General features: G+C 48.0%; 1 protein-coding gene and 1 long non-coding RNA gene across 2 annotated transcripts; one reads left to right on the top strand and one right to left on the bottom strand.

Moving 5' to 3' along the window:
- The first annotated feature begins 1,543 nt into the window (after positions 1–1,543).
- Positions 1,544–7,668, top strand: CATIP (ciliogenesis associated TTC17 interacting protein). The gene is made up of 10 exons (XM_002685591.6): positions 1,544–1,692; positions 1,868–1,960; positions 2,357–2,557; positions 2,835–2,890; positions 3,053–3,139; positions 3,328–3,495; positions 5,109–5,233; positions 6,132–6,208; positions 6,942–7,030; positions 7,270–7,668. Exons 1-10 carry the CDS (start codon positions 1,668–1,670, stop codon positions 7,498–7,500), a joined length of 1,152 nt encoding a protein of 383 aa, XP_002685637.1. The 5' UTR covers positions 1,544–1,667; the 3' UTR covers positions 7,501–7,668.
- On the bottom strand, positions 3,830–6,198 carry LOC104971307 (uncharacterized). The gene is made up of 2 exons (XR_003031359.2): positions 6,111–6,198; positions 3,830–5,704 (listed from the first exon to the last, which is right to left on the bottom strand). It is a non-coding gene; the product is annotated as an uncharacterized lncRNA (long non-coding RNA).
- Positions 7,669–13,747: the final 6,079 nt, after the last annotated feature.

The raw sequence follows: 13,747 nt of genomic DNA on the forward strand, positions 1-13,747 counted from the left end.
GACAGATGTTTTCAGCTCTCTTGGGTATACACCTCAGAGTGGAATTGTCATATAGTAACTTCACATTTAATATTTTGAGGAACTAACAAACCACTTCCCAAAGCAGCTGTGAATTTTCTTAATGCCACTGGTGGTGGCTCACGTGCACAGTGGGCTTTTATTTATTTATTTATTTTTTCAGAGTGGGCTTTTAAAAATTAGTGCTCGATGTTTTAAAATGCAAATTTTAAAACATAAATATTTTTAAAACGTCTAAGTTCAATTTTGTCACGTCATTCTAATTATAAACCTAGCTAATGCTTTTTAAATGTATTTATCTATTTATTTTTGGCTGTGCTGGGCCTTTGTCGGTGCTCAGGCTTTCTCTAGTTGCAGTGAGCGCTGGCTATTTGTTATGTGCATGGTCTTCTCATTGCAGTGGCTTCTTCCGTCGCAGAGCACAGGCTCTAGGTGCTCAGGCGTCAGCAGTTGCAACCCGTGGGCTCTAAAGCTTGGGCTCAGTACTTCTGGTGTACGGGCTTACTTGCTCCTCAGCGTGTGGAATCTTCCTGGACCAGGGATCAAACCCATGTTCCATGCGTTGGATTCCTAGTCACTGTACCACCAAGGACGTCCTAGCTAATATTAACTTTTAAGGGGACTTCAATTAACAATATGTCCTCTTTACAAAATTAAAACTGCTTTAGGCAGTTTGTGCCTTATTTATTCATTCCATATATTCTACTACTTTTTTAAAAGCAACTGATTGTTATATGCCAATTATAAAAAGCAGAGACATCACTTTGCTAACAAAGGTCTGTATAGTCAAAGCTATGGTTTTTCCAGTAGTCATGTGTGGATGTGAGAGCTGGACCATAAGGAAGGCTGAGCATCAAAGAATTGATGCTTTCAAACCACAGTGCTGGAGAAGACTCTAGAGAATCCCTTGAACTGCAAGGAGACCAAACCAGTCAATACTTAAAGGAAAGCAACCCTGAATATTCATTGGAAGGACTGCTGCTGAAGCTGAAGCTCCAATACTTCGGCCACCTGATGCAAAGAGCTGACTCATTGGAAAAGACCCTGATGCTGGGAAAGATGGAGGGCAGGAGGAGAAGGGAGCAACAGAGGATGAGATGGTTGAGTGGCATCATCAACTCAAAGGACAGTGAAGGACAGGGAAGTCTGGCATGCTTCAGTCTGTAGGGTTGCAAAGAGTCAGGCACAACTAAGCAACTGAACAACATATCCTGGTAACACTGGAAAAAATAAAGGAAAAATAATTCTCTAATTTTTTTTTAACAAATTGATAAACCAGCTTCCCAAGTACTTTTAATGCAATCTAATAAAAGTATACATATAAATATAGTAAAATTTAAAGTTTTTTTTTAAGTATTGGTTCTATTTACAATGCCAGTAAGAACTGAACTCCAAAGTGCAGTTGTGTGTTACAGCTTCCAAGGTCATTGTAAATGCTCATGTCATCTCCTCTGCCGCCTAAGAATGTCAGATACTCCCTCTGCTGGACAGTACCTCAAATTTGGGCTTAGCCCAGAAGTCACAGTTCCAACCAGCTACTCAAAGTTCTGGGTGTTTAGTGAAATGGGTTGATGGCCCTTTAAGAGGCGGTAGGGAGCTCCCAGTTGCCATGGAGACATCTGGATACAAAGCAGGTAGCAGCAGGCAGCATGTCCTCTAAAGTTCAATCCAAAGGTGAGAAGGGGGCTGAGGAGTTTGGGGGGTGGGGGCCTGGAAAGTGAGGGGGGCATCTCTCCCTCATCATCCACCTTGGGGTGGCCTTGAAAGATTCTACTCTTGGGACTCTGGCCCCATCACTGTCCTTCTCAGGGCCCGCCATCTGCCATCTCAGCCTCTCCTCTCTCCATAGGCTCCAAAGCCAAGATCCACCAACCCTCAACCCAGGGGAATCTGCCACCCCCAGAGGCCAATGCTGAGGCCATCCACTTCCTCAACTCCCTCCGTGAGCCTGGGCGGTGAGGGTGGAGGGGGTGGGCAAAACTGTGGACCGGAGGGAAGACAGAAAGCCCAGACACGGCCACCCCTCTCTCAGCCTTGAATCTCCTGGGACTCAGAAAGGGCCTGAAGCATATTGGTTGATCGTCTTCAACTAATGGAAGACCCCAGGGACACAGTAGGGGTGGGGATCGCTGTGCATGTGTGTGTGTGAGGAGGGGTGGGGGTGTCTTCACCTCTGACCGCTGCAGAGGCCAATGGAGGGGAGGCAAGGGCTGCCTGGGAGACGTGAGATGAGGAGAGGGTGGGTGGAGACCATGGTGGCACTGCTGGCCAGGGGGTCAGAGAGTTGAGGGCTAGGAGCTGGGGCTTTAACTGTTCCCACGGGACCCTCACTCTGCAGGGCAGGAGGAGCTGCTGCTGCTGTTCTTCTCGGAGACTCTGGTCATGGTCTCTGACACAGGGGAGCCTCAGGGAGAGCTGACCATTGAGGTGCAGAGAGGGAAATACAAAGACCAATCTGGTGTCATAACGTACTTCCCCTTCGTGCATGCCTCCAGCCGAGGCTTCATGGACAAAACACTCTGCGGAAGCTCCCTTCTGGGTAGAGTTCCTGACCACCGCCCCCCCCCAACCCCTACCGTCCTACCCTGCCCCCCACTCCCAGCCCCTAACTCCTAAGACGTTCACTTAGTACCAACCCTTTGATTTCACCTTGGGACTAGAATGAGGCAAAGAGAAAGCATGGGTTGTGGGGTGACAGCAAGATAATCACAGTCTTAGTTTTGACCTGTGGCCACCCTACCCCTGAGTTGTCCAGCCCAGGCCACCACCCACCCTTCCCACAGTCTCCAGCCCTGTCTCCACCTCCCTCCCCCCAGCCTATCTCTCATGGAAACTGGAGGTTGTGGAACAACAGAGTCAGGAGTTCATCAAGGTACCTCCTGGGCCCCCAGCCTTGACCACAGATGGAAGGTTTTCTATCCACATCTCTCCTCGGTTTTCTCATTTATGGAGGACGGACAAGGTGGCCTCCGGGGGATCTCACTCATATACAGTCGGTGAGTCCCTGATTCTCCCTTCCTGCTCTGGCCCCTAGTTCCACATTCTCCCCATGGAACAGAAGATGAGTTTGCTGAAGCAGGATGATCAGCTGGCCATGACCAGAATGGTCAAGGAGGGTGAGGTAAGGTGAGAGCCAGGTGGGAGCCATAACTCAACATCCTCTTTGGAACCACAAACGGGACAGATGGTGTCAGGCCAGGAGCCTGCCCTGGGAACCATAGGGACTGGACCGTATGCTCAACATCTGGCTTGCCCAACCTCCCTCTACTTCCCAGCTCAAGGTCCCTGACCCAGATTTGTCCTGAACAGGAAGTGAAGACCGAAGTGACTTTCTTCCCCAGGCCCTCCACTGAGGGCTTCGTCTCCCAGGCCGCTAACCTGGTGTTGCTGAGGGTGATGGCCTGGCGGCATACGGTGCCCAGCAACGCCCGTTTCCTGGCCTTGGACACTGAAGGCAAACTCTGCTGTTCTACTTACGTGAGCCATCTCCCTGGGTGGGGACTTGGTCTGCGGGCAAACTAGAAGGGGCAGAGCTGATTTGGGAGAAAAGGCAGCTGTGGAGTGGAAGAGCAGGTGGGGCTGGGATAAACCTGGTGTGTGGGGGTGAAACTTCCAAGGGCAGGAGAAAACAAGATTGCGTTTGTTAGAGAGAAGACCAAGGCAAGTGGCGTGAGGAAGACAGGGACTAAAAAGGTGGGAGCCATGGAAGAAAGTGATGCTTTTTGCACAAAAGTCAATTCAGGAAAAAAAACATAGTGTGGGGCCACTTTTAGAGACTTTTTTTAAACATCAGGAAATTTAAATCTCCAACTTCACTTGAATTTTATTTTATTATGTCTCAGCCCTGAAGGGTGCTTCTTTATTTTGGCTAAACTTTCATCACCAACCTACCTAGGACTTCCTGCAGTATGTGATTTTGAAGCTGTGTCTGTGGACATACACTTTGGGGGCTGATTTGACCAGCTTTGTAAATGACACGGGCGTCTCTTCTGTCACAAACATGACAAACAGCAAAGAGTTTGACACAAACAGGCACATACCATGTCCCCTCAATTTTCTCTGAAATGTTTTTATGTTAGCACTTTTCTCCTCGCAGCCATAGCTATAATAGGGATTTAAGTTTTAATTACAACAGGTAGCTTGCATGGGCCTGAGACAGCCCCAAATCTCAGTCTCAATTCTTTCTCCTTGGAAGAAAAGCTATGACAAACCTAGAACACATATTAAAAAGCAGAGATAGCACTTTGCCAACACATCTCCGTATAGTTAAAACTGTGGTTTTTCCAGTAGTCATGTACAGATGTGAGACTTGGACCATAAAAAAGGCTGAGCACGGAAGAACTGATGCTTTTGAACTATGGTGCTAGAGAAGACTCTTCAGAGTCCCTTGGACAGCAAGGAGATCAAACCAGTCAATCCTAAAAGAAATCAATCTTGAATATTCATTGGAAGGACTGTTGCTGAAGCTGAAGCTCCAATACTTTGGCCACCTGATGTGAAGAGCTTCCAATACATTGGAAAAGACCCTGATGCTGGGAAAGATTGAAGGCAGGAGGAGAAGGGGGCAACAGAGGATGAGATGGTTGGATGGCATCACTGGTTCAATGGACATGAATTGGAGCAAACTCTGGGAGATACTGAAGGACAGGGAAGCCTGGCATGCTGCAGTCCATAAAGCTGCAAAGTGTCAGACACGACTTAGAAACTGAACAATAAAAAAGTCCCTCTCCAGAGCCTCACTACCCTCTCTCCCCCCAGTAACCCAACCCCTGTCCTCTCCCACACTCACACCTAGTTGGTTATCTATGTTACAGAATCTGCCAGCTAGAAGCAGTTGGTCATGGAGCTGGCATGGACAGGGGTTGAGGCAGGAGCAGGGTGGAGCTGGCTCTCTATGAGAGGACCTCAACTTAACCCGGGGCTGCAACCCAAATCTTGTGGAGCCTAAGGGTCTGGACAGCCAAGGGTTGCTTATCACCAGTGAACAACCAATGAAGCTACAAGATGGAGAGAAGGGCAGGGTGAGATGCAGGGGGAGGTCCTGGTGGGCATCCGCCTCACCTCCCTCCTTTCATTTCGGTTGCTGCCAGCAAGCCCTGGGCTCCCAGACGATCCAGGTGGGCCATCAGCAGGTGGAAGTGTTCATTGTGGAGCAGACGGTACACTCAGAACAAGGCATCCCCATGTCCTGCCAGTTCTACCTGCTCTCTGATGGGTGAGCTACTGTCAGTGAGGCCAAGGGGGCAGTACTGAGCACAAACATGGGAGCTCAGTCACCTGGGCGGAGATGGGCCAAGTCTTCCTTCACTACCAGGGAGACCTGTTGTTGAGATCGGAGTGCCCCCAGCGTTACCCACTCATTCACCTTTTTCCATATATTCGCTCGTGTTCCTGATCTTCACAATGCCTCCCAAATCTCACCAAAGAGCGCTGAACAGTTGAGGGAGTCAAGGTCAACTTCACAGGGGATAGCTAAAGTAGCTGCCACAGGTGTGGGTGTAATGTTGAAAAACACAAAAGTTTGAACAACTTAGCACTCGATAAGATCTTCAGGTTGGAAGAAGAGTCTTAATACACCGCCAAGCTGTCACCAGCAAAGCACAGGCACCGAAATCCTGAGAAAATTCGGAAGGGAGAAGGGCTTTGTTTCTTGAAATTTCCACAGAGGTACTGACAGAATCACCAACTGGGAAAAGCAAACAAACAAACACATTAGAACTTTGTTGGCTTTCCTTATTTTATAATTTGGCTTGTCATTTCTTTCTTTTTTTTTTTTTTTTTGGCTGCACTTCATGGCTTGTGGGATCTTAGTTCCCCAACCAGGGATTGAACCCAGGCCCTTGGCAGTGAAAGCGTGGAGTCCCACTGGCGTGCCAGGGAGCTCTTTCATGGTTCTATTAGCACGCACACTATAAAGGTCTTGCACATGTGCACATATCTTCAAAGTAGACACTGTCCCCATTATCTGGGGATCTAAACATGAACAGCACCCTGGAACTCAAAGACAAGTGGGGGAGGGGGAGAGGACGGCAGTAAAGGGAGGCCCGCAGGACACCCTTCAAAGGAGCCGGCTGGTCTAGGAAGACTCACACCTTTTCCATGTTGCACTCCAGGCACCTGGCCAAGAGGATCCAGGTGGGCTCCCCGGGGTGCTGCATGATCACCAAGGTGCCTGTATTGAGGGAAGAGGGTGAGTGAAGCCACTGAGACTCCCAAGGTGCAGGGGCTGCCTTGAGTGCGCCATCTCTGGGGTGGGAGGCCAAATGAGACACAGAGGCTTTGCTTTCCAGTAAGTGCGTAGTCCCTCAGTCATGTCTGACTCTTTGCAACCCTATGGACTGTAGCCTGCCAGGCTCCTCTGTCCATGGGGATTCTCCAGGCAAGAATACTGGAGTGGGTTGCCATTTCCTTCTCCAGGGGATCTTCTCGACCCAGGGATGGAGCTCAGGTCTCCTGCATTACAGGCGGATTCTTTACCATCTGAGCCACTAGGGAAGCCCTTGATTTCCAGTCCCTGTCCCTAATTAGGAGAGGATCACTTTGCTGGGAACTCCGCCCATATGGGCAGCCAGAACCCTGAGGTTTTCCCTGAGCCTGCCTAGAACAGGTGTCCTCCAGTCATCCCTCTATATCTGAGGAAGGTTCTGGGGTCAGAATGGGCATGCAGCCTTCCTCCCACCCAGGGGCTTCCCTGGTGGTTCAGTCAGTAAAGAATCTTCCTGCAACGCAGGAGACCCAGGTTCTATCCCTGGGTCGGGATGATCCCCTGGAGAAGGGAATGGCAACCCACTCCATTATTCTTGCCTGGAGAATCCCATGGACAGAGGAGCCTGGCGGGCTACACAGTCCATGGGAGTCGGAAAGAGTCAGACACGACTTAGCAACTAAACCACCACCACCTTCCTCCCACGGGACTCCTTCAGATGATATTGAGCCTCGCCCAGTATTTAAGAAGAAGCCCCTGGTGTGGGAGGAGGACCTGGAGCTCTACTCGCGGTTCCTGGACCGAAAGGTGAGGAGGGGCTGCAGGCAGCCTGAGGTCCCCATCCCTCCCAACCCCCTTAACCCCCTACCCCCGCCCTGGGCATATATTCCACCCTTTGTCATCACTTTTCCTGCCCGGTTGAAATACTGCACCCCGAGGGGTTGGGGACCCCAGCGTTCCTAATCCCTCCATGGGTCAAAGGAGGAGGGTGCGCCCCTGGGGAGCGGGAGTCCGGGTCCGGCTCAGGCTCGCCACGGCACCACCAGGAGGAGCTCCGTCTCAGCCACAACAGCTATCTACGGCAGCACCCCGAGGCCCAGGCGCTCATCTCCGACTTCCTGCTCTTCCTGCTGCTGCGCCAGCCGGTCGACGTGGTCACCTTCGCCGCCGAGTACTTCGGCCCCTTCGCCAAGAGACGCTCGCCCACCCCAGCCTTGCGCTCCTCCAACCGGCCCAGCCCTTTCCGCGAGCTGGAGCCGGAGCGCAGCGAGGCCTAGGCGGGCAGCACGGCGGGCCCGGGGCCTCCCTGGCGGGGACTGGACGGGAAGCGGGGGCGTCAGGGCTGGGCTGGGACGGGACGCGGGCGGGACGCACCCCGGAGGCACCATTTCCTGCCTGCGGTTTCTAATGGGAATAAACGGGGCGCTCCCCAGCCTCTGCTGTGATCCGGATCCTTCTCTGGCCAGCGTCTGGGGCTGAACATAGGAAACGTGAACAGGGTTTATCGAGCGATTTTCAGCCCTTCTTCCTAGATTTTTATTATGATCAATATCCCTATTTTGGGCTTCCCTGGGGGCTCAGTCACTAAAGAATCTGCCTGCAATGCAGGAGACCCAGGTTCAGTCCCTGGGTCGGGAAGATCCCTTGGAGAAGGAAATGTCAACCCACTTCAGTTTTCTTGCCTGGAGAATTCCATGGACAGGCGAGCCTGGAGCTACAGTCCATGGGGTTGCAAAAGTCCGACACGACTGAGCGACTACACCACCACCATCCCTATTTTACAAATAAGAAAATAGAGGCACGAAAATGTTAACAGAGTTAACACGTGGGAAATAGGATTCAAACCTGGACGTTGGATCCCCAAAACGGACATTTTAGGAATTTCTCTGGTGGCCCATTGGCTAAGATTCCAAGCTCCCATTGCAGGAGGTCTGGTTGGATCCCTGCTGAGGGAACTAGATCCCACTGTGTGTGTCTGTGTTCAATATAGCTCAGTCATGTGGGACTCTTTTCAACTGGAAATCTTTGCCATCTCATGGAGTACCAGGCTCCTCTGTCCATGGAATTTTCCAGGCAAGAATATTGGAGCGGGTTGCCATTCCCTTCACCAGGGGATCTTCCCAATCCAGGGATATAACCAGCATCTGGGGCTCCTGCATCGGTAGAGGGATATTCTTTACTGCTTAGCCTCCAGGAAAGCCCTTAAGATTCCCCTAACCCTAACCCAATTAACAATTTGCATGCTGCAAATAAAGATCCCACAGGCTGCAACTAAGACCTGATGCAATGAAATAAATAAACAAAATAAGAAAACCCCACATTTTGAGTCCCTAGGTTAGTCAGGATAGAGGGGCGGGGCTTTTGGCAAACAGAATAATTAATAGAGCCCACTCAGCATAATTGCAGGCTACCGTCAAAGAAACAAAGAAGTCAGTGTGTTCACCAGCAGCCTTGCTCAACAACACTCCGGAAGCTTTCCAACCCTCCCTCCCTCCCCATGCCACCAGCTTACCTTCTTCCTCCCAGTCTCCACTACACACAGGAACCCCTAAACTGCATGGAGGGTCCCCAGTTACAAAGAATAGGCAGGCGATCATCACCTCCTTTTGGCTCCTTGGTTAATGACAGTTCTGGCCAGTGACTTGTTTCTGCCCAATACAACTCAGTAACAAATAGGGGGCCACCCCCAATGTGGCAGCTAGTAATCTGTACATAGACTCCATCCTTCCATCTGTTCATTCCTCCCACCAGCTAAGAGACAAGGGTCCCAGAGCTTTGCACTCCAGTGGACAAGAGGGATCAATATCTACAAGACTGTAATGATGGAAATGTTCTCTACCTGCCAATGTCCAGTAGGGTAGCCACAAGTCACATGTGGCCACTGAGTACTAGAAATGTGATTAATATGACTGAGGAACTGAAGTTCTACTTTAATTTTAATTAATTTCCATTTAAATAGCCACACGTGGCTAGCAGCTATCAGCCTGGATAGCAACAGCTATAGAGGATGAGGTCTTTTCGTTCAGTCAGGCAATCAGCTCAACAAATATCGGGTTCCTTCCATGCGCCAGGATTGTTCTGAACACTCGGAGATTAGCAGGGACAAGACCAAGCTTCTGTCCTCACGGCACTTGCAGATAGCATGAGGAGACAGACAGCAAACACAAAAGATCATTTATTATGTGAAATTTCAGATATTTTTATGAAAACAATTATGGCTGAGTCATGGACAGAAAGGGATTCATGGGTGGAGGCTTAAGGGAGGGTTTCTCTGATGTCTCAGCTGAGTTGGGATCTGAATGATCAGGAGTCAGACCCGTGAAGAGCTGTGGGAATAGCAAGCCAGAGGAATGGCAAGTGCAAAGGCTCTGAGCATGGCAAGTTGGTGTCAGAAGGCCAGCAAGGCTGATCCACAATGGGGGTGGGGCAGGAGGGAGAAGCTGGTGTGAAAGTGCTCAGTCATGGTGAGGTAGGGACAGCTGGGTCTTGAAGAGCCTCCTAAGCACTGCGAGTTCCCATCCATGGAGAACTGAAACCAAGGTTGACCCAGCCCAGTGCACCCAGAATGTTCCTGCAGAGACTTTGAGGGCTCCCTCAAGTGCCTGATGCTTTGCTGTGGTCGGGGGGAAGGGAGGGCAGTAACGTCCAGCCCACAGACATCCTTCCTCTGTAGAGCATCAGGTGACTTGGGAAGGGGTCTGCCACTTCCCTGCCTTCTCTCCCATTCCAACACCAGTTTGTTTTTAGATTGTATCATTTGTCCCCAGAACTTCTATGATTCCCATTTCTTACTCCATACTCCTAAACTATATATATCTCTGAACATATGGAAAACTATAATACAATATGGAACGTCCCTGGTGGTCCAGTGGTTAAGAATCTACCTGTCAATGCAGGGGACACGGGTTCAATCCCTGATCCGGGAAGACCTCACATGCAGCAACTAAGCCCACATGCCACAATTACTGAGCCTGAGCTCTAGAGAACCGTGCTCCGCAACAAGAGAAGCCCAAGCACCACAAGGAAGCGTAGCCACCAGTCACTGCACCTAGAGAAAGCCTGCATGCAGCAACAAAAACCCAGCGCAACCAAAAATAACTAATTAAAAAACTAAAGGACAATATCACAACCAGGATTTTTTCCACATTTTTTTTTTTTTTTTGGTGGTAATATATACGTAAAGGGGCTTCCCTGTGATTCGGCTGGTAAAGAATTCGCCAGCATTGTGGGAGACCTGGGTTCAATTCCTGGGTTGGGAAGATCCCCTGGAGAAGGGAAAGGTACCCATTCCAGTATTCTGGCCTGGAGAATTCAATAAAGTGAAAGTGATAGTCACTCAGTCGTATCTGACTCTTTGTGACCCCCATGGACTGTAGCTTGCCAGGCTCCTCTGTCCATGGAGTTCTTCAGGCCAGAATACTGGAGAGGGTTGCTATTCCCTTCTCCAGGGGATCTTCCTGACCCAGGCATCGAACCTGGGTCTCCTGCACTGCAGATAAATTCTTTACTGTGTGAGCCACCAGGGAAGCCCAAAATATGCTGTACCCTTTTAACCATTTTTAGGTGTACAATTCACTGGCATTAAGTACATTCACATTGTTGTACAACCATCACCACCATCTGTTTCTGGAACATTTTTGTCATCCTAGACGAAATCTTTGTACCCATTAAATAATAACTCCCTTTTTTTCCCATCCCACAGCCTGTAGTAATCATTGTCCTATTTTCTGCCTCTGTAAATTTGCCTTGTGTAAGTGGAATCATACAATATTTGTCCTTTTGTGACTGGCTTATTTCACTTAGCATACTGTTTTCAAGGTTCATCCACATGGTAGCATATATCAGAATTTCATTTCTCTTTAAGGCTGAATAATATTCCATTGGATAGATATAGCACTTTATTCCTCTTGATAGGTATTTGAATGATTTCCTCCTTTTGGCTACTGTGAAAAACGTTGCTCTGAACACAACTGTACAAGTATCTGTTTGAATCTCTGCTTTGAATCAACCAGGATATTGACCTTGACACAACCCACAGCTCTTTTTCAGATGTCCCTATTTTTACTCTTACTTATGTACAGATGTTACATAATGAAAGAGTAAAACATGAAAACTTTACAAATTGATTTTTTTCATTTAGCATGATTTCTTGGAGATTCTTCCAAGTTACTGTGTATCAGTAGTTCGTTCCTTTCACAGCTAAATAGGAATCAATGGTTTGTACTGCACTTAGTTTAACCATTCTCCTGTTGAATGACAGCTAGGCTAATTTTAGTTTGGGGCTATTAGAGATAAAGCTGTTATCAACATTCATATACAGGTTTTAGTATGAACATAAGTTTTAACCTCTCTGGGATACATGTATACCATAGTATATTATGAATATCACAGTACAGTCTATGGTATGGATGTACTGTACTTTGGTTAACTATTTACCTGTTGAAGAATGGTATGGATTGTTTCTAGTTTGAGCTCTTATAATTAAAGCTGCTTATAAAAATTTGTGTACAGATTTCTGTGTGAACATAAATGATCATTTCTCCAGTTTAAAAAAAAAAATGCCCAGGAGTGCAGTTGCTAAATCATATAGTAGTTGCATTTTTAATTTTTTGGGGGGAGTTATAATTTTATTTATTTTTGGCTGTGCTGGGTCTTCATTGTTGTGCCTGGGCCCTCTCCAGCTGTGGCAAGTGGGGGCTTCTCATTGCAGTGGCTTCTCTGTCCCTGAGCACGGGCTTCAGAAGGTGCAGTATGCAGGCTGCCAGGCTCCAGAGCACAGGCTCAACTGTTGTGGAGCTCCGGCTTAGCTGCTCCACCACACGGGGATCCTCTAAGATTAGGGATCAAACTCATGTCTCCTATATTGGCAGGCGGATTCTTTACCACTGAGTCACCAGGGAAGACCACATCTTTAATTTTTAAAGAAATTTCCAAAGTATCTCCAGAGTGGTTATACCATTTTATATTCCCACAAGCAATACATGAGTGATTGACCTAGTTTCTCCACATCCTCATCAATATTTGATATTGTGACTACTTTTTATTTTATCCACTCTGATTGGGATATAGTCATATCTCATTATGATTTCATTTGTATTTTCCTAATGGCTACTTTGGCCACCTCATGCAAAGAGTTGACTCATTGGAAAAGACTCTGATGCTGGGAGGGATTGGGGGCAGGAGGAGAAAGGGACGACAGAGGATGAGATGGTTGGATGGCGTCACTGACTCAATGGACGTGACTTTGAGACAACTCTGGGAGTTGGTGATGGACAGGGAGGCCTGGTGTGCTGCGATTCATGGGGTCGCAAAGAGTCGGACACAACTGAGCGACTGAACTGAAGTGAACTGAACTGAATGGCTAACAACACCAAACATCTTTTCATATATTTGTTTGCCATCTGTATGTCCTGTTTGGTGAGGTGTGTGTTCATGACTTCTGCCCATTTCTTTTTCATTTTTTTTTTTTCGGCCACACCACGAGACTTGTGGGATCTCAGTTCCCCAACCAGGAATTGAATCCCTGGTCACAACAGTGAAAGCACTGAAGTCCAACCACTGGACCACCAGGGAACTCCCTGCCCATTTCTAATTGGGCTGTTGGTGTTTTCACTCTCGAGTTTTAAGAGAGTTCCCTATTTCTAGATACTGGTGTTTTGTCAGATATGTGGTTTGTAAATATTTTCTGTGAATTTTTAGCTTTTCTTTTAACATGGTTCTTCACAGAGGAAAAGTTTCCATTTTGATAAGGTCCAGTTCATCCTTTTCCCCTTTATCAGTCACGCTTTTGGTGTCAAGTCTAACAAGTCTTCATCTAGTCCTAGATCCTGAAGGTTTTCTCCTACTTTTTTTTTCTTTTTTGTTTTGGGCCATGCTCTGCGGCTTACAGATCTTAAGTCCCTCCACCAGGGATGGAACCCGAGTCACAGCAGTGAAAATGCAGAATCCTATCCACTGGACTGCCAGGGAATTCCCTTCCTTACTTTTTTTCTAAAAATTTTATAGTTTTAAATTTACATTTAAGTCTGTGATCCATTTTGATCGAATTGGGCTTCATGCAATTTCACTCTACGCATATAGGGTTTAGTATTCAGCAACAACTCCAGATCTGAGGGGACCACTATGCAGATTTCCAGAGCTCTGGCTCATGGAGACACTGGCCAGAAAGCCCTGCTCTTAACCATTACACATACTGCCTCTTGTGTAAGGCAGAGTTTGTGCTGGATTTAATCAGTGATTTAATCAGTCATTAAGTTACACTCACCAAGTTCCTAACTATAGGGCAGGCCTCAAAAAATGCAAAGAGGACGACCTCTGTCTTAGGGTCTCCAGAGAAACAAAACCAACAGAAAATATAAATAGATAGGCAGATAGATAGATAATAAGGAACTGGCCCATGAGAGTATAGAGGCTAAGAAGTCCCAAGATCTGCAAGCTGAAAACCCTGGAGTCAAGGGCATATACAATTCCAATCTGAGTCTGAAGGTCTGAGAAACAGGAGGGCTGATGATATATAAGTTCTAG

Source organism: Bos taurus, chromosome 2 (genome assembly GCF_002263795.3).
Source record: "Bos taurus isolate L1 Dominette 01449 registration number 42190680 breed Hereford chromosome 2, ARS-UCD2.0, whole genome shotgun sequence".
NCBI classification, from domain to species: Eukaryota; Metazoa; Chordata; class Mammalia; order Artiodactyla; family Bovidae; genus Bos; species Bos taurus.

Excerpts from the sequence above, each read along its gene's own strand:
- CATIP (XM_002685591.6), top strand. The coding sequence starts at position 1,668 with ATGTCCTCTAAAGTTCAATCCAAAG. Across the intron at positions 5,234-6,131 it reads TTCTACCTGCTCTCTGATGG|GCACCTGGCCAAGAGGATCC; the intron begins GTGAGCTACTGT and ends GTTGCACTCCAG. Across the intron at positions 7,031-7,269 it reads CGCGGTTCCTGGACCGAAAG|GAGGAGCTCCGTCTCAGCCA; the intron begins GTGAGGAGGGGC and ends CGGCACCACCAG.